Raw genomic sequence first — 19,693 nt, forward strand, 5'->3', positions numbered from 1 at the left:
CCCAGCGTAGGTGAGATTAGGTAGCTGCCCCCCAGTATAGGTTAGATTAGGTAGCTGCCCCCCAGCATACGTTAGATTAGGTAGCTGCCCCCCAGTATAGGTTAGATTAGGTAGCTGCCCCCCAGTGTAGGTTAGATTAAGTAGGTGCCCCCCAGTGTAGGTTAGATTAGGTAGGTGCCCCCCAGTGTAGGTTAGATTAGGTAGCTGCCCCCCAGTATAGGTTAGATTAAGTAGCTGCCCCCCAGCGTAGGTTAGATTAAGTAGGTGCCCCCCCAGTGTAGGTTAGATTAGGTAGGTGCCCCCCAGTGTAGGTTAGATTAGGTAGGTGCCCCCCAGTGTAGGTTAGATAGGTAGGTGCCCCCCAGCGTAGGTTAGATTAGGTAGCTGCCCCCCAGTATAGGTTAGCTTAGGTTGGTGCCCCCCAGGGTAGGTTACATTAGGTAGGTGCCCCCCAGGGTAGGTTAGATTAGGTAGGTGCCCCCCAGTATAGGATAGATAGGTAGGTGCCCCCCAGTGTAGGTTAGATTAGGTAGCTGCCCCCCCTTCCAGTATAGGCTAGATTAGACAGGTGCCCCCCAGTATAGGATAGATAGGTAGGTGCCCCCCAGCGTAGGTTAGATAGGTAGCTGTCCCCCATAATGGAGGGGGGAGCCGGAGCCGCGGGGAGGGCAGCCCGACCTCTCCCTCCCTCTCCCCGGGCCGCCCTCCGTGCTCCCCCCTCAGATGCAGAGCGCAGCAGCAGCAGCAGCAGCCAGGGAGGAAGCGCTGTAAACAACATACCTCCCTGCGTTCCAAGCGCTGCTCTCTCGCTGCCGGTCTCTTCCTCTCTGCCTATACGATGATGCACACGCTGGTTCCTGTTAGCCGGAACTAGTGTGTGCATCATCGTATAGGCGGCAGAGAGGAAGAGACCGGCGGCGAGAGAGCAGCGCTTGGAACGCAGGGAGGTATGTTGTTTACAGCGCTTCCTCCCTGGCTGCTGCTGCTGCGCTCTGCATCTGAGGGGGGAGCACGGAGGGCGGCCCAGGAGAGGGAGGGAGAGGTCGGGCTGCCCTCCCAGCGGCTCCGGCTCCCCCCTCCATTTCAGCGCCCACCTCCCAACAGCGCCCCGGGCGGCGGCACGGGCCGCACGGCGCTAAAAACGGGCCTGCTGCAAAGTTACTGAGCTGTGCTGAGCTGAGCCAAAAGCTTCCAATGTGTGCACTGTGCACAACTAGGAACAGATAGCTTATAATCAGCAGCACATTATAGCCAGTATGTGTGCTCTACACATATCTGGCAGTGGCACCCATGTCCCCTCTCTCTCATCTACCTGTCTCCCTGCAAGGCTGGCTCCCCTCCAACAGAGCGATCCATCTCAGCTCTGCTTCCAGGACCCCGCTGCCCGCTGAGAGGGGGCGTGTCGCTCCTGGCCCTGCCCCTTTTGCGATCCGAATCACTCATTTTGATGATTCGGATGATTCGACTCACAAAATAGATTTGGATCAAAGATCCGAATTGTTCATGATCCGGACAACACTAGTGCATTATCCTGAATACAATTAAGAATAAAGGTTGGAACCTTTCAGGAATATTAATAAAAACAATCAGTGGGACAGTTAGCCGCCACCCCCCATTTAGAATGATAGCACAGCACCGACAATTTGCACTACGCGTTATGGCCGCAGTGCGCCCCCCCCAAAAAAAAAACACACACACACAGACTCAGTATAGGTAGGTAGCCAGGTATAGGTGCCCCCCATATAGGATCTCATGTGTAGGTGCCCCAGTATAGGAAGTTAGTTGAAGGTCTCCATGCCCCCCATAGGTAGCCAGGCGTAGGTGCCTCCAGCATAGGTAGCCAGGTGTGGGTGCCCTCAGTAAAAGTAGCCAGGTGCCGCCAGTATAGGAAATCAGGTGTGGGTGCCCTCAGTATAGGTAACCAGCTATACGGTTGCTCAGGTCAAAGGCCAGCTATGGCAAGATGTTCCGACCTCTTAATACAGTTTTGAGCTCTATGAGAGAAGCGCTTTATGTAATCTAGCATTGTTTATGAGATACTAGCCAACTAATATGCAATGACCAGTACGAGACTGAATGTGAAACTAATTCCCACACATTCCTCAGGAGATTCCTCACACAGTGCGAGTCATTCCCCTATACACATTAATTACAGAGACCGGCCACCGTACTGCCGCGTGCCTGGGGCCAGTCAGCTCACCAGAGCTGCAGCTTAGCTCCGCCCCCAACCCGCGGGTGATACATAGTTTCATCGAACACTCCGTCACCCGCGTGACTGCGCTTCACTTCCTTCCCACTGACAGGCCTTCTAGTCACGTGTGTGTATGGAACGCTACGGCTCCACCCCGTCCGACATTCTCTGGGTCACATGACTGGTGTTGTTATAAAGCCCCGCCTCCTCGCCGTGCTCCCGGGAAAACGATGGGGGAGATCTATCACGAGCGGCAGCGGCTGGAGCTGTGTGCGGTGCACGCCCTGAATAACCTGCTGCAGAGAGCCGAGTACAGCCAGGCCGGGGCTGAAGAGATCTGCCGGGGGTGAGACTGGGAGGGATTGGGGTTTGGATGTGCTGTAGCTGGGATGACATGGCTGGGGCTGGTCTGTGGAGGGGGGTATGCCAGCTGACATCAGGTCAGGTCTATTGCTGAGATAGCAGCTCATCAGATCTCCTACCTGAGCCCAACTATAGGGTTGTTTACATCTATTTTAGTTTAGGGTAGTATTCAGAGTGACCAGAAACTTTTGGATGGGTAGGTATTGCTGTCTGTGTTACAGTAAATGTGACTATGTATCTAGCGTTTTGGTGGCTGATGGACCATCTGATTGAATCATTAGTATCAGATTAAAATTGGTGCTGCCGCAAGCATGCTGAATTTCAGGCTGAAATTGGTCAACTGTATTGATCAGACATGCTGGGAAATCTCAGGCTGATGTGGTAGTTCGGGTGTGTGGCGGTAACTGAAACTGGTACAAGTGAAGGAACTTCTGGTTCTGTGCCCCCTGCCTGTGCGTTTATACCTGTCTGATTTACGGTGCTCCAGTGACATGTCTGTACAGGACTCGTCCCTGATCGAGTCTCAATCGCTGTGGATGAGAATACTTGTACCTGTAAATATGAGGATTTTTATGCAGCTGTTAGTTCACCTGTCACACAGAGATGTGTATTAAAGATAACCTGTATCAAAAAAAGTTTCCCTGGGGGGTACTCGCCTTGGGAGGGGGAAGCCTCAGGGTCCCAATGAGGCTTCCCACTCCCCTGTAGATGCAGCCAGTCCAGCGCTGGCTCCCCCAAAGTGTCCTGGAATCCTCCCTCGACAAGCCTGATAAGTGCTGATTTACCTCTCCTGGCTCTAGCGGGGGGGCTGTTGCGGCTTTCTGGACGGAGATAGGCGAAAATAGATCATCTCTGTTGGGTCCGTTCTACTGTGCAGGAGACTTAAGCCCCGTCTACACGGGGAGATGTTGTGGCGATTGGCGGCCTCTTGCGCGTCCCCGCACGTGCCCGCCGCGTCCCCGCTCGCCGTGCGTGCGCCACATTCGATTCCCCGCTCGTCCCCGCCGGCGCCGCTTATCTCCCGCACGATTCCCTGCCATTGTCCCCTCGCAGGGATCGAGCAGGGAATCGGCGGTGCGGAGATCCGTCCTGTCGGATTTTATCAATCGAGCCGCATCAGCGGCTCGATAAGGAGCATCGCGGCCGCATCTACGCGTGTAGATGCGGCTTTAGAGCGGCCCGATATCGATTGGCTATTTCCACCTATCTCCAAGGCGGAGAGCAGAGTCTGGGCTGGAGCCCGGGAGAGGTAAATATTTACATCCCCCGCAGTTCAGGGAGCTTTTTTGCCACTGCCGTGGGACCGAGGAGGATGGAGGAAGCCTCAATAGGATCCGGAGGCTTCCCCCACCCGAGGTGAGTACCCCCGGGTTGGTTTTTCTCGATACAGGTTTTCTTTAAGGTAGCCATACATCTAGCGTTGATGGGCAGATTTGACCAAGAGACAAATCTGTCTCTTAAATGGAATCTGAGAGAGCATTTCATGCTAATATCGATCCGGAATCAGCCTTGACACCGCATTTGACCGCCCAACGCTTTCCCACTACTGTTAAGTGTACCCGCACCACCTCCCCCACCCCTACTCCCCAACGCACATGCGCCATGTAGTTGCCTAGTAATGTGGCCGTGTGTCTGACGTCACACGCGTGCCCTTACTAGAAAACTGCATGGGCCGCGCGTGCATGTAGAGCGGAATGTGCCGAGAGCAGCAGAGGACACGAGGAAGCCGTGGGCAGGTAATGTATAACACGCACGTGGCACCGGGGCCGCTTAACATTAGGGGGACAGAATTCCTTTGCCGCGTTAAACGATCGCCCGAAATTGCACGCTGTTACCGATGAGCGCACCCGATTGAGCAAGTCGGCCCAACTTCTTGCAGCATGCACGATCAACTATGTGACTAATTTCGGGACTGAAATTGATCGCAGTGTCGCTCAGGCATGCACTTAGCTACACCGATTTTTCATCTGATTCGATTATAGTAATCAAATTGGATGGTCGATCGGCCGCCAAGTCACCTGGTGTATGGCCACCTTCGTTTCTCTGACTGAGCTGTCCAGATAAGATGCAGGTTAACAAGGGAGGGCTGCATCTGATGTGCATTGTGTGCTGAGCAGAAGGGAAGTTATGTTTTTCGTACCCGCTGAGTAAAAATTCTCTGCTTGTGTGTAACCTGATAGGCCGTGTACATGCTAGATGAAACATCCGCCAAGAATCAAGTGTCTACAATCTCTTGTCTCCTCAACAGGTGATCTGCGTTGTTCTCCCCGCTCTGACACTCTTCACCCACCACACTATCAGCCCTCCAGTATAGTAATAGAATGCATCAGATCCATATTGATGCTGGGCAACAGTTCTTGCATGTGTGTAAACGGCTTAACGTGTACCTGAGACAATCATAGCAAAAGGATCAGTCCCCTGTAGTACGTCCGCATCTCTTGATATCCTTCCAGCCCCCTCCATTGTGTCGCTGTAAGCCCCATAATGGCCTCCATTACTAATATGAAGTACAATTTTAACGAAAAATTATCAATAGCGGTAATTGCCTTTTTTTTTTTTTCCCTGAGTGTGAGTAAAGGTCAGTAAAATAGTGCAGTAATAAAGCAGTAATAGTTTAAAATAGTCAAACGGATGTTAAAAGCGTGGAATAAGGATGCGGAAAATATTATTTTTTTTTGTGGAAAGATTCCAAACTCCAGGAAATACAGCACAAAATGCTCTAGTCCAGAGTTCCCCAACCCTGTCCTCAAGGCCCACCAACATGTTTTGCAGTAAACCACATATATGCACAGGTGAGGAAATCTGTGTCTCAGCAGAGCTGATTAACGACCTCTGTGGATTTCCACAAAACATGCACTGTTGGTGGGCCTTGAGGACAGGGTTGGGGAACACTGTATCTAGACGACCTGTGATTTGATGTGAAGTGAAAAATAACATCAGGTACTTACAGGCGATAAAAAAATTGGTAATTAAAGAATACCAGAGACAAATAAAGCTAAAGAGATGGGAGGGGAAGCAGGCATGTACTATCACCTACAGTGTTCTCCCCATGCTCTTTTAGCTGGGTGCTCCACCCAGCTGCCTTTGGCTCACCTCCTCCTATGTTGTGAGCAGAGTTGCGCACAGAAGCATCGGCCCTGCATTCTCACATCTTGTGCCACCCTGCTACTTTTTAATGCCACCCGGCTGGAAACAATTTCTGGGGAGAACACTGACCTATTCTGATGCCCACCGCTCCCCCCGTTCTCCTCTCTGCCCCCTACGCATCTGACCTAAAAGCCCCCCAGCAGCCAGTTTCAGGTCGCTAAAGTATTAAGTCAGTACGTGGTGCGTATGACAGCAGGCGCAGTGCGCTCACAGGCGCCTGCACAGTAAAGCCCGAGATGCGGGGGCAGAGAGAAGGGGGGGGGGGGGGGGTTTGGGCATCAGGACAGGTGATAGTATATTTCTGCTCCCCCTATCTCTAACTTTATTCGGCTCTGGTATCCTTTTAAGGATTAGACGATGCACTTTTTTTTTCATTGTGCATTTCATTTTTTGCAGAATTTACCTCTAAAATAACACATTTTTGCAGACTTTTGATGCACTTTTATCACTCTTTAATCGCACTTTTTTCCGCAAACGGTAATTTCATGCAACAAACCTTGTGGTCATGGTCATACTTCAATCGGTCGTTTTCCAACACTTCGTTAGCGCTTGATGTGAATAGAGGGCCACTGTCTGCGTCTTGACTGAGTCACGGTCTACTGTGCAGTCCTAGGCCCATGCACCCAGAGGGGTTCAGGGTGTGCGAGAGCCCAGGACAGCACATGTGCAGTAGCCCGTAGCAGAGCTGTATCATGGACTTCACAGTGGCACAATGGAGGGGACTGGAAGGACATTGAGGTAGCATACTTGCTACAGAGGGATGGAGGAAGCCCCAGGCAGGGCTGTGGAGTCGGCACAAAAATCCTCAAACTCAGTTTTGATTCTACTCTAATTTGCATATAACAATCATCACTGCCAAAGCTTAGGAATTTTAGAGCTATATTAAGATGGCATCTGCTTCTGGGAACACTCCTGGTCAGGAAGCTGACTCTTTACCCTGTGAGCTGGCCTGTCGTTGCCAATGTGAATGCCCTAGCATGTTGTCTGTATAATAAGATTCATATGAGCCCCATATCACCCAGGTTCCAGCGTGTAGTCCTTCCACCTTGCAGAAAAAGACCTCTACCTTTTTATAAGTGGTATAGAAGGCCAGGGTAAATTTTCTGCAAGTGGGCAGATCTAATCACTGGAACTCAGCTGATGCAGGGTTTCAGTGAATCTTAAACGTGTACTGTCTTGGAGAATTCTTTTAAGTTTTAGTGTACCTCTGTGCAGTGATGTGCAGGTACTCTACAGGAGAATGAGGGGTTTCTTCATCTATTACACATTCTTCATGCACAATCAGAACCAGGTTTATGGGTGATAGACCACACCTCTGCGATCAATGTGCACAACATTCTCAGTGGATTCACAACAGCTCTGCGAGGAGTGCATATATACAGTATAGTACTACTGTGTAACTTAATTCGTAGTCACCAACCCCAAATTTAACATACCAAATTAATTGATTTCATAGGAAAAGGGATTGCATAAATTTGCATCTAAAATTTGCATAAACCCGCATCAATGCAGAATTATTTGTATCTCATTGACCATCCCTACTAGTGACACAAGTACACATCCGGCTTTATTCTTACAACAGATTTTATTTATTATATATGATTCCTGTGTACACATCAGATAAACTTTTTATAATCAGATGTGTATCTGACTTTTTAAAAATATGTTGACTGCTTTACTGCAGCAGTTGATTGATTCTGTTTCATTTTTGTGTCCTATGCACTCTACTGTATATATTTATGATTACTGTTATCTGAGAAATAGAACATTTGATCATATTTTCTTTTTTAATTACAGTTTAAATTTATTAGGAGTCGAAGTCGGTGCATTTGTTCCCGACTCCGACTCCAGGCACTCAAAACCTGTTCAGACTCCTCGACTCCGAATCCACAGCTTTAGCCCCAGGTAGGTATAAATCCTTGCTATGATTATCTCAGGTCGATTTTTAAAGGTGCCTACAGCCACAGGAAACCGTTCGGTGTCGAGACCTGTACAGATGTGGTGTTAGCCTTCTGGCTAGTAAAATGTACTTTTTATTATAGAATGGGGAGGAGGGATGACTCGTGGCTAATGATGTGGGAGGGGCAAGGAAAAGGACAGTGCCCTTGGCCTGCCCTTGACTCAAATGACCTGGTACTGCAGATCTCTCAGCGAGGCATTGAAGATCAGAGTCCGTCATTCACACTCTAGATTCTTGGCAGGGGTGGCTTCATGGTCCGAGAACTATCTGGTGTCTTAAGAGGCTTTTTACACAACTTCTTTCATGGTTAAAGATAAATGCCCTGTACCTTTGTTAAGGTGGCCATACACTGATCAATTTCATTTTAATTGAAATCTGGCTGATTTGTTCGAATATGCTTGAAATTGATGCTGCATCCATTTTTGGGCAAAATCAGCTGATTTGGATGTGGCGCTGGATTGAAGATTTTGCCTGACCAGCGAGCCAGGAGCAGAACGCTGGCGGCGTTCGATTTGGCAATGGGCAACGTGCAGTGTACACAGCGAAGCTTACAGTCAACTGTCCGCCAGGGCGTGTCTACTCTCCATCGGGCGCTCATCCTTATCTATTTTCTCCTGCAAGACCTTTTCAGCTGGAAAATGATTGAAATTATGATCAGACAACCATGTTGGAACATCGATCTGGGGCAGATTTGATCAGTGATCAACAGTCCAAGAGGTGTGATTGGAAAAATGGTTGCTGAAAGCTGCTCTTTGCAAGGGTTGTAGCGAAAGTGAAATATATGAATGTGTGAAATGATGGGATAAGGAATATAAGAAAGGGAGCCTAGAGGGATGCAGTTAGTGATGGTCATGTCTAGGAGAACTCGTGGAGAAGCATGTGATCAGTTGATCAGATGATGGATATGCAGGTCTCTGATTTGCTTGCCATGATGTGCTAAAGTAGGATGTGATCACAGCAAATCAGAGCTTTGTACATCTATCTGCTGATTACACAAATCACGTTTCTCCATGAGGTCTCCTAGACATGGCCATCACTAGACGTAGCCCAAACCAAGATGAGGGAAGAAAAGTGATCTGATCTGGGGAAATGCCTCCACTAGTTTGGTACGACCTGATGTGGTTCAGAAGTAATGCAGCCGTGCTTGCACACTGCTCCGCAAGAACAACCTTTTCCACAACAGTCAAGTCCCAGTTGAGGATGCCTTACATCTTCATGTGTATATATATTTTTTCTTAATTTGATTTTATCAAATTCAATATTTTCTATTAAATACTATCCAGTGTATGCCAGCTCAACCTTGACCTGAATTGCTTAGTGGACTCTGTGAAGCAATGGAGAACGTTTCAAGGCTATGTAAATTTATAATTAAAATTTTCATTTCAGGCTGTCTCCAAACTCTGTCATTAACCCACACCGTAGCTTCCTGGGCACTGGTAATTATGACGTCAATGTGATCATGGCCGCCCTGCAGACACTGGACTATGCTGCTGTGTGGTGGGACAAGCGAAGGTATGGATGACCGAACAGTATGGTGCCAGTGAGTTGGGCAGGCAGTAATGTTAATAATTGTGTCTGCCAGGGCTGTGGAGTCAGTACAAAAATCATCAGACGACTCAGTTATGAAACCACCGACTTTAGGTACCCCAAATTACTCAGACTCCACAGCCTTGGTGTCTGCAGCAGAGTATAAACAGAATCCATATAGTTCTACCCTCTGCTTAGTAGTTTCTTTCTATCCTCAGCATAGTAGTTTATTTGTAAGGAAAAAAATTCACACTGTCCAATAATGAATTGGGTATGATTGGGAACAGTTTCCTGAAAATGTGAAACTATCCTGGCGTGTTTGGGGGTGCAGTCCACTGGCAAAGGTGGGTACTATGTTACCGACCTTTCTGCTTTCTTCAAAGCCAAACTTTTTAGTTGTGAAGGGGGAAGATGGGAGTGGCATGTAGAACATTGGTGAGAGGCAGCAACATAAGGTAACAGCTTACGCTCAATGAGACAGTTTCATAAAACTGTTCCCCTCTCAACCCTGATGAACTTAACAAATAACTATGGTGTATTCAAACTTCTCAGTGTAGGAAGAGGACTCCACCCACCATGCGCCGCATGTTGGGGACGGTTCACACGGGCTTTTGGGGGCATCTTGTTTAGCCAATGGTTAGTGCTTTTCTCAGGGCCAGTTCTCGCATGAAGCAAGGTGAAACATTTGCATCAGGCGGCAGAGATTACAGGGGCAGCATTTTTGTACTGTCTACACTAACGGCATGTAGTCAGAGTAGGAAGAGAACGAAACTCACAGCCAGCTGGTGTGCTATTGTGTTGAGCTGCAGCATGTCATGTGAGAACATTAATTAAAGCTGAGAAAATTGTCGAGTGCTTTGCGATCATTCCAAATCAGGTGGGGGGCATCCTTACAAGTTTGCCTCAGACAGCAAAAAGTCTACAACTGGCCCTGGCTTTTCTGCAACCAAGCGGAACTGTTTTTGGCATCGGGATGCACCATGTTTTGAGTCTTATGGTGGGCACAGAACTGCTGTGGGATGCTACATGCAGCACTGAAAAATCTTAGACCGCAATACAATATTTGCAGAATGGATAGTAAATAACCGTAATGTAATTCAGATGCACACCCCCATTCATCTTAATGCAGGTGTCTTTCGATCCCGGGAGTAATTGACGTCCCTGAAAGCCGGCCCTGACCCTGTAAGGAAGAATGTATATAGGAAGACTTTAGTTGAACTTTCAAAGAATGTATCGACCTCAGTGTGACATTTAGCAACATCTAGGCATAATGTATACTTTACCCAGTGGTGATTTAGAGCTGTTTGTTGTCTATACATTCTGCTTGAGTATTCTCTCATGGTGGATTCTCTGCCAGGTCTCTGGAGAGTTTGGCTCTGAGTGAAATATTTGGCTTCATCCTAAACATCCCGTCTCCCATCTCACTGGGCTTCCTCTCCCTGCCAATCACACGCAAGCACTGGATTGCCGTGCGGCAGATCAACGGCATCTACTACAACCTGGACTCCAAGCTGAAGTCTCCTGCCAGGCTTGGTGGCCCCCGGGAGCTGAAGTAAGTGGACAACAATTTTGGTTTTCCATGGGTTTACAGAATGATGGCTTCAGCTGAGGAAAGTCTAAAGCAGGGGTATTGATCTCAAATACACAGTGGGCCGAAATCAAAAATTGAGACAAGTCATGGGCCAACCTCAATGTCTAATGGCCACATCCCTCCCTTATATAGTTTCATGGTGTCTAATAGCCTCCTCCCCCTCTCTCTCTTAAACGTAACCTTTTTCCTGGTGTCTGCCTTCCCAATACAGTTTCCTAGTACCTAATGCGCCCCCCTTCTCTCCTACAGCGTTTCCTGGTGTCTAATGGCACTCCCTCCTTCCCATATACAGTTCCCTGGTGTTTAGTGGCTCCCCTCCCTTCCCTATACAGTTCCCTGTTGTCCAGTGACCACTCTTCCTAATGCCTCCCCTTCAGCTTCTACCTATGGTAGAGAAATTAGACAATTACTATGGAAGGGAGGTTGGTTTAGGAGCTCCTTTTGAAGGACAGTGAGTGAAATGGTTTATTCCTTGTTCTTAAGTATTGTAAAAAAAATGTAATCGCTGTATAAATGCATTATTCTGATGTTTATACACTAGTCATACCAGGTTTTTTTTTTTCTAGAATTCTCTGAAAAGGCATAGGTCATGTGTTTTTTTTGGCTTGTCTTATTTGTCTATTGCGTGTGTTGTGTGTGGTTTTTTTGTTTGTTTGTTTTGTTTTGAAAGTATTGACAGGTGACCTCAGGGAACCCCTGAGACCTTCATCACATTCTTGTCCGCATACGTGTGATCGCTTTTAGCTTGTTTATTGTTCTCACACCAAACACACGAGTTATGAGCATTGCTCAGATATACAGCGTGTGAGCTCAGTGGTGACACAAGTCACTAGAATGCTGGAGGCAGGAATGGAGTTTTAGTGGGCGGGGTGTGAAATATGTAACAGGGAAACCAGCTGACTCATGCTGGAGGAAGGATGGGAGCACGTGTGGCTTTTCTATAACCCGACTGCATGAGTATAACCTTAAAGGACTCCTGAAGTGAGAAGAACGAGGCTGCCATGTTTCATTTTCAACAAAAGTCAGATCTGACAATGTCAAACGCAGGATATGCTGCATCCTAGTTCAGGGTCCAAGGCTGAAAGCATTCGAGGCAAACGATCAGCAGGATAGCCAGGAAACTGGTATTGCTTCGAAGCTAACTCCAGTCTTCAAGGACTGAGGCCCTCACTAGGGTTGCAACAGTATGAAATTCCACAGTATAACCATCAAAAAAAACCCACAGAATTACAATATATGGTATTATACAATTATTTGGACAAGCCCCCCCCCCCCCTTACATTAAATAATGTGCCCCACTCCCTCAGCATATATATGATTAAGCCACCGGGAGATTTGGGGCATCGGGTAAAACTAAAAAGGCTCACCCTGCTCCTGCAAAAGTCCTGGTGGCGTTAGAGATAGGTGTAGCCAGTAGTAGGCCGCAGCATAGGTAGCCAGGGATTGGTGTAGCCAGTAGTAGTTGGCTGCAGCATAGGTAGCCAGGGATTGGTGTAGCCAGTAGTAGTTGGCTGCAGCATAGGTAGCCAGGGACAGGTGTAGCCAGTAGCAGGTGGCTGCAGCATAGGTAGCCAGGAATGGACATAGCCAGTAGTAGGTGGCTGCAACATCGGTAGCCAGGATAGGTGCCTTCGGTATAGGCAGCCGGGGGGGGTTGCAAATACTCGTACAGCAGAAGACATGGCAGCACTTTCAAACAGAAGTTATACCTGAATGATCAATATGCAAGGATGTGCAGAGCTCCAGTAACTGAACACTATTACACAGCTAGCACTCACTACAGGCAAAGGGAGGTGTTGGCTTCAGTAAATAATGTGTGCACAGATTACCTGATAGACTTCCCCACGGCGATGACGGAACCCCTCGGGGAAGGCCTAACACTAGTCTAGCAATAAAAACATAATATTCCTTGTGCTGCTAATCATAAATGGTATACACATTACATCAAGCAGACAGACAAATGACAGTGGTCAAGGCTGCACCTGCAATGTAAACCAACGGGCAATGCACAGCCCCAATGGGGCTAAATACATGCCTTGAATGCAAAACCGATGCAAATTATCTACTACAAATGCTCTCTTTTGCCAGCAGGTCCTGCACGCTGTACTGGCTTCATTCTACGTCCTGTTCTTGCGTTCCATTGCCTTGTAACAGCGCCCAGGGGGCGCTGTTTCAGGAAAATGGCATGCAAGAACAGGAAGTAGAATGAAGCCAGTACAGCGTGCAGGACCTGCTGGCAAGTGAGCATTTATCCCCGCCGTTCAAGTGCCTGCCGCTACGTCGCATCCCCGCCGCTGCGTTGCCCCACCAACCCAAAAACCGGTAATATGAGTGTGCAGGGTATGATTACCATGCACAATCAAACTGCGGTATACCATGGCAACCCTACCTCACATTTTTGGCACAGCTAAACTGAATCAGGAAAGGTGTGCTTCATCAAGTTGATCACGTTTGCAGTGTGATATACTTTCCAGATTCGGCGTTCTATCCCACTTTAAAATGCTGCTCTTAATGTACCCAGGTGAACTTTGTTGTTCTGGCTGGTTCTTGTAAATCTACACCCTTCCTGACATCTGTCCTTTTTTAAGTCAGACCATTACTCAGGGATTGAACTTTGCATTTATCGTCAGCAGGTGGCAGCATTGGTTACCCAGCTTATAGTCAGTCCTCTTCCTTTTCTTCTTATGGTAGAAACTACACCTCAGGAGCTGCACTTTTGATCATGTCTTATGGCTGGTGCACAAGAGCGCTTCTGATCGCTTTTAAAAAACACTTGGCTGAAGTATTGGAATGGGATGGATCACACCAGATCAATGTGTTTTTGTTTTTTGTTTTTTTTGTTTGTTTTTTCTGGGGGGGGGGGGGGGGGGGAGGATCTCTCTGAAAAGCGCAAGATCAGTGGGATTTTCCAAGTGGTGCACTACAGCTGTACTGTACATTGAAATAAAATCTACACAACGCTGGTTATAAATTGAAAATCGCTAGGCACATGCCTACAATCAAAATCACTTCAAAAAGCGCTGAGCGTTTGTGATTACACTCGCGCTTTTTGGTGTACACTGGCCCTGAGACACTATGCCTAACATGTGTGCCGGTAGCTATGGTATTGTACTCAGGCCTTAAATTAATGAATCTGCTGAGTTTTCACCCAGGAAATGTTTTTGCACTTTATCAATAGAACACCAATCAAGTCAAAAGGTACTCAGAGTAGGTTTTCCCTAATATATTTGAGGGAGATTTAATTAAATATACTGCCTATTGCCTGGCGGCCCTGCTGATCATTTTTGCTTCACTAGTATCTGAATGGCACACTTGGAGCAGGCATGCAGTTAGTGCGGTCAGCATTTTATTCAGAACCATCTGATGTGCATTCTCATTTGGAGTCTGTGGCAGTAATTGAGGGAGAGGCTCAGCAGGACAGCCAGGGAAATCCTCATTTCAATGCAAACCATTCCAAATAGTGTACTAAGGCAAAAAGGATTTGCAAAACTAGGTCCTAAGGACAGCCTTGAATAGTACAAAAATAAGTGTGCTTTGTTGGCAACCGAAATGGATTCGTCAAAACCTCTCTGTATCAGTTATACAGGAGGTACTAATAACCCACACATGCTCGGGTCCTAATAACCCACACATGCTCGGGTCCTCCCTGTGGGTGCTCAGTCAGGGAGGGGTGTGGCCATCTTGCACATACAGTGACTTGCAAAAGTATTCGGCCCCTTGAAGTTTTACACATTTTGTCACATTACTGCCACAAACACGAATCCATTTTATTGGAATTCCACATGAAAGACTAATACAAAGTGGTGTACACGTGAGCAGTGGAACGAAAATCATACATGATTCCAAACATTTTTTACAAATAACTGCAAAGTGGGGTGTGTGTAATTATTCGGCCCCGAGTCAATACTTTGTAGAACCACCTTTTGCTGCAATTACAGCTGCCAGTCTTTTTAGGGTATGTCTCTACCAGCTTTGCACATCTAGAGACTGAAATCCTTGCCCATTCTTCTTTGCAAAACAGCTCCAGCTCAGTCAGATTCCATGGACAGCATTTGTGAACAGCAGTTTTCAGATCTTGCCACAGATTCTCGATTGGATTTAGATCTGGACTTTGAATGGGCCATTCTAACACATGGATATGTTTTGTTTTAAACCATTCCATTGTTGCCCTGGCTTTATGTTTAGGGTCGTTGTCCTGCTGGAAGGTGAACATCTGCCCCAGTCTCAAGTCTTTTGCAGACTCCAAGAGGTTTTCTTCCAAGATTACCATGTATTTGGCTCCATCCATCTTCCCATCAACTCTGACCAGCTTCCCTGTCCCTGCTGAAGAGAGGCACCCCCAGAGCATGATTCTGCCACCACCAGATTTGACAGTGGGGATGGTGTGTTCAGAGTGATGTGCAGTGTTAGTTTTCCGCCACACATAGCGTTTTGCATTTTGGCCAAAAAGTTCCATTTTGGTCTCATCTGACCAGAGCACCTTCTTCCACATGTTTGCTGTGTCCCCCACATGGCTTGTGGCAAACTGCAAACGGGACTTCTTATGCTTTTCTGTTAACAATGCCTTTCTTCTTGCCACTCTTCCATAAAGGCCAACTTTGTGCAGTGCATGAGTAATAGTTGTCCTATGGACAGATTCCCCCACCTGAGCTGTAGATCTCTGCAGCTCGTCCAGAGTCACCATGGCCCTCTTGACTGCATTTCTGATCAGCGCTCTCCTTGTTCGGCCTGTGAGTTTAGGTGGACTGCTTTGTCTTGGTAGGTTTACAGTTGTGCCATACTCCTTCCATTTCTGAATGATCGCTGGAACAGTGCTCCATGGGATGTTCAAGGCTTTGGAAATCTTTTTGTAGCCTAAGCCTGCTTTAAATTTCTCAATAACTTTATCCTTGACCTGTCTGGTGTGTTCTTTGGACTTCATGGTGTTGTTGCTCCCAATATTCTCTTAGACAAACTCTGAGGCAGTCACAGAGCAGCTGTATTTGTACTGACATTAGATTACACACAGGTGCACTCTATTTAGTCATTAGCACTCATCAGGCAATATCTATGGGCAACTGACTGCACTCAGACCAAAGGGGGCTGAATAATTACGCACACCCCACTTTGCAGTTATTTATTTGTAAAAAATGTTTGGAATCGCGTATGATTTTTCATTCCACTTCTCACATGTACACCACTTTGTATTGGTCTTTCATGTGAAATTCCAATAAAATTGATTCAAGTTTGTTGCAGTAATATGACAAAATGTGGAAAACGTCAAGGGGGCCGAATACTTTTGCAAGCCACTGTATGTGGGACTGAAAAGGTTATAATGCAACTTGGAAAGACAGGTGTAGCCGAGGAATGGTAAACTACTATCGCACGGACACTGGATTGTGCTGCCTAAAGTCAGTTGCTCAAACTAAACTGTGGGAATCGCATATAAGGTGCAAATATTTAGTGACACAAACTTTGACATGTTTCACCCTAAAAGGCTTCGTCAGGAAGTGAATAATATTTACAACATCCCACACACACCAAAATTCCCAGCAGCAGGCCCCAGTCAAAGCTGAATTGCTGAAATGAGGCTCCAACTTAATCATTATTTAAAAGGAAATGTGGAAGCCTCCATAGTTCTCACTACATGGTCACTTTTAAAGGACAACTGAAGTGCGAGGCATCTGGAGGCTGCCATATTCTTTTTAACCACTCTGTGACTGCCTAACGCTAATGGCAGAGTGGCTCCTCCAGGACTACCTAACACTGATCGGCGTCAAGTCCTGGGGGGCGGAGATTAGTGGTGATCGCGTGCACAGATGCACGCGCATCCCTGCTGAGTTATGGAAAAACAATGTTTGTTTAAAAAAAAAAAAAAAAAAAAAAAAATTCCAGCAGCAGTCAAATGCCACCAACAGAAAGCTCTGTTGGTAGCACACAAAAGAATACTGCCTCCTTTTCTTGCAAAGTTGTATGGCCGTGCAAACTTAAAGCTGCAGTGGTCTGAACTATAAGAAATGGCCTGGTCACTAGGGTGGTGTAAGCCTTTGGTCCTCAAGCAGTTAACCACCCTGGCGTTCTGATTAAATCGCCAGGGTGGCTGTGGGAGGGTTTTTTTTAAATAAAAAAAAACTATTTCATGCAGCCAACTGAAAGTTGGCTGCATGAAAGCCCACTAGAGGGCGCTCCGGAGGCGATCTTCCGATCGCCTCCGGCGCCCAGAATAAACAAGGAAGGCCGCAATGAGCGGCCTTCCTTGTTTTGCTTACATCGTCGCCATAGCGACGAGCGGAGTGACGTCATCGACGTCAGCCGACGTCCTGACGTCAGCCGCCTCCGATCCAGCCCTTAGCGCTGGCCGGAACTTTTTGTTCCGGCTACGCTGGGCTCAGGCGGCTGGGGGGACCCTCCTTCGCCGCTGCTCGCGGCGGATCGCCGCAGAGCGGCGGCGATCAGGCAGCACACGCGGCTGGCAAAGTGCCGGCTGCGTGTGCTGCTTTTTATTTCATCAAAATAGGCCCAGCAGGGCCTAAACGGCAGCCTCTGGCGGTGTTGGACGAGCTGAGCTCGTCCAGACCGCTCAGCAGGTTAAACAATACCAGTTGCCTGGCTATCCTGCTTTTCCTCTGCCTCTAATACTTTTAGGCATAAACCCTGAACAAGCATGCAACATATCAGGTGTTTCTGACATTGTCAGATCTGTCGATTAGCTAGTGTGGTTCAGACATTACTACAGCCAAATAGATCAGCAGGGCTGCCAGGCAACTGGTATTGTTTAAAAGGAGATAAATACGGCAGCCTCCATATCCCTCTTGCTTCAGTTGTCCTTTTAGTAGGAGCTTGCCTTTTGTAGATGAGGTTTGAAAATACTCTCTGAGAATCCTATTGGCCACCGTCTCTGCCTCTATTAGTGATGGTCATGTCTAGGACATGTATTGGACAAGCGTGATTAGTTAGGTCAGGTGATATGACAGTTTTCCGTGTGATCTCCTAAACATGACCATCACTACTCGTTACCTAGCATTAGAGGAAGCTAATCATCAATGAAAAAAGGTATGTGGTTTGGGTAGGATATTTAAATGAACCCTGGAAAATGTTATAGCCTAGTTGGCAATCAAACTGAGGACATACATTTCAATTAGCATTATTGTTGAAGTCTACTTTGCTTTGGGGTAATATGAGGGTTCTACTTGTAATACTGTCTCTCCCTTCCAGGGATTTCCTGCAATGCTGTATAGCTCGTGGCTCTTGTGAGATCCTCCTGGTTGTGACAAAGGAGGTGGATGAAGCTAGACTTTGGATCGTCGAAGACCAAGCCACGTGAGACGGTTGTCCATGGTCCTTCCCCAGAATCCTTCACTCTCAGCTGGGCTGAGCCAATAATCCAAAGACTCTTAAGTTATATTACTAAGTATTTATTTATTAGGAGGAGGGACAACTCCTCCCCCTCTTCCATTCAGGGCTACAACCCCCCTCCACTTACACGAGCCGCTGTCACATAAGGGCAAACGTTACTTCCACCACGGCTCGCTACCCGCTACTGATATATGCACTACTGACTGCCTTAATGCTTGCCTGTTTTATAGCTGGTACATGCCATTAATATATATGTATGACATCGACCAATTTTATGCAAATTCTACTAAAGCTATTTTATACAATCATTGCTCTGAATATGGAACTTTATTTTTTGCGGTGCAGAAAGTGCATAAAAGCTTTATCCTAGTACCACTGAAAGACACATTGCTTCTGTAAAGCCTGGTACACACTTTCAATTATGATTGGCCAATCACTGACCAATTTTATCAACTCCATGTGGTAGGAGAGTTTATCTGTTCATAGTATTCAATATCTGTAGTCCCTCATACTACATGGAGGTGTTAAAGTTGGTCATTGAATGCCTGTCCAATCAACATTGAGTGCTTGTTTACACTAGAGGCATTTTTGGTGTACTTAAGGAACAACATCTGCACTCCAAGATGTCAAGGCGTGCAAGTACAGGAAAATCAAATCAGAAATGAATAGAAGAGGAAAGCAACCTGTACATATACGCTGCACAACCATGGAAAATGTATAAATCCATCTTTGATCCACAGAAAAAAACATGATTAAAAACACTTAAAAACCCATCAAGGGAAACCTCGTCAGACACCTGATAATGTCAAACAATAAATAACACGCCTCACCTCACATATGATAAATACCTGCACTGCGCCACATGACCTGGGGTTCAGATGTTGAGCCCCAGATATATGATAAAGACCCGGGTCTGGTGTGCTAACCAAATATAAGAAGTGCAAATGCATGTGAAAATATAAGGGTGCCACCAATATAAAGTGCTAAGATGCCAGAGTATATGCTTATAACCAGGTCAGATTTAAAGGATATGGCAGGCATAACAAAGGGAAAAGGAAAAAATCCACAATGGGCTGAAATACTACACCGGGTCAGCGTTGTAAGGTAGAGCAGCGATGCATCCAGGTGGAGGGAGGCGTGGAGTTGGAAGTGAAAAAATGCAATTGCTCTGCAAAAGCGCTTAAAGAGAACCCGAGGTGGCCTTGTATTACGTAAGTGGGGCACAGAGGCTGGTTGGGCACACTAACACCAGCCTCTGTTGCCCCATCGTGTGTGTCAAAGACCCCCCTGCTCGCCGCTAAACTCCCCGCAGTGCTGGCGACACGCAGCGCGTCGCCAGCACAATGTTTACTCTATCGCTGTCTGTCAGCGCCGCTCCCACGCATCCTCCGCATCGCCGCTACCCGCCCTCGTCCCTTCCCTCCAATCAGCGGGAGGGAAGGGACGAGGGCGGGTAGCGGCGATGCGGAGGAGGCGGCGGAGCGGCGCTGACAGACAGCGCTAGAGTAAACATTGTGCTGGCGACACGCTGCGTGTCGCCAGCTCTGCGGGGGTATAGCGGCGAGCAGGGGGGTCTTTG

General features: G+C 47.3%; 1 protein-coding gene across 1 annotated transcript; it reads left to right on the forward strand.

Moving 5' to 3' along the window:
• The first annotated feature begins 2,294 nt into the window (after nt 1-2,294).
• On the forward strand, nt 2,295-18,422 carry JOSD2 (Josephin domain containing 2). Its single transcript, XM_068251604.1, has 4 exons — nt 2,295-2,537; nt 9,048-9,173; nt 10,546-10,740; nt 17,974-18,422. Exons 1-4 carry the CDS (start codon nt 2,422-2,424, stop codon nt 18,080-18,082), a joined length of 546 nt encoding a protein of 181 aa, XP_068107705.1. The 5' UTR covers nt 2,295-2,421; the 3' UTR covers nt 18,083-18,422.
• The last annotated feature ends 1,271 nt before the right edge of the window (nt 18,423-19,693 follow it).

Source organism: Hyperolius riggenbachi, chromosome 9, assembly GCF_040937935.1.
Source record: "Hyperolius riggenbachi isolate aHypRig1 chromosome 9, aHypRig1.pri, whole genome shotgun sequence".
Taxonomy (NCBI): Eukaryota; Metazoa; Chordata; class Amphibia; order Anura; family Hyperoliidae; genus Hyperolius; species Hyperolius riggenbachi.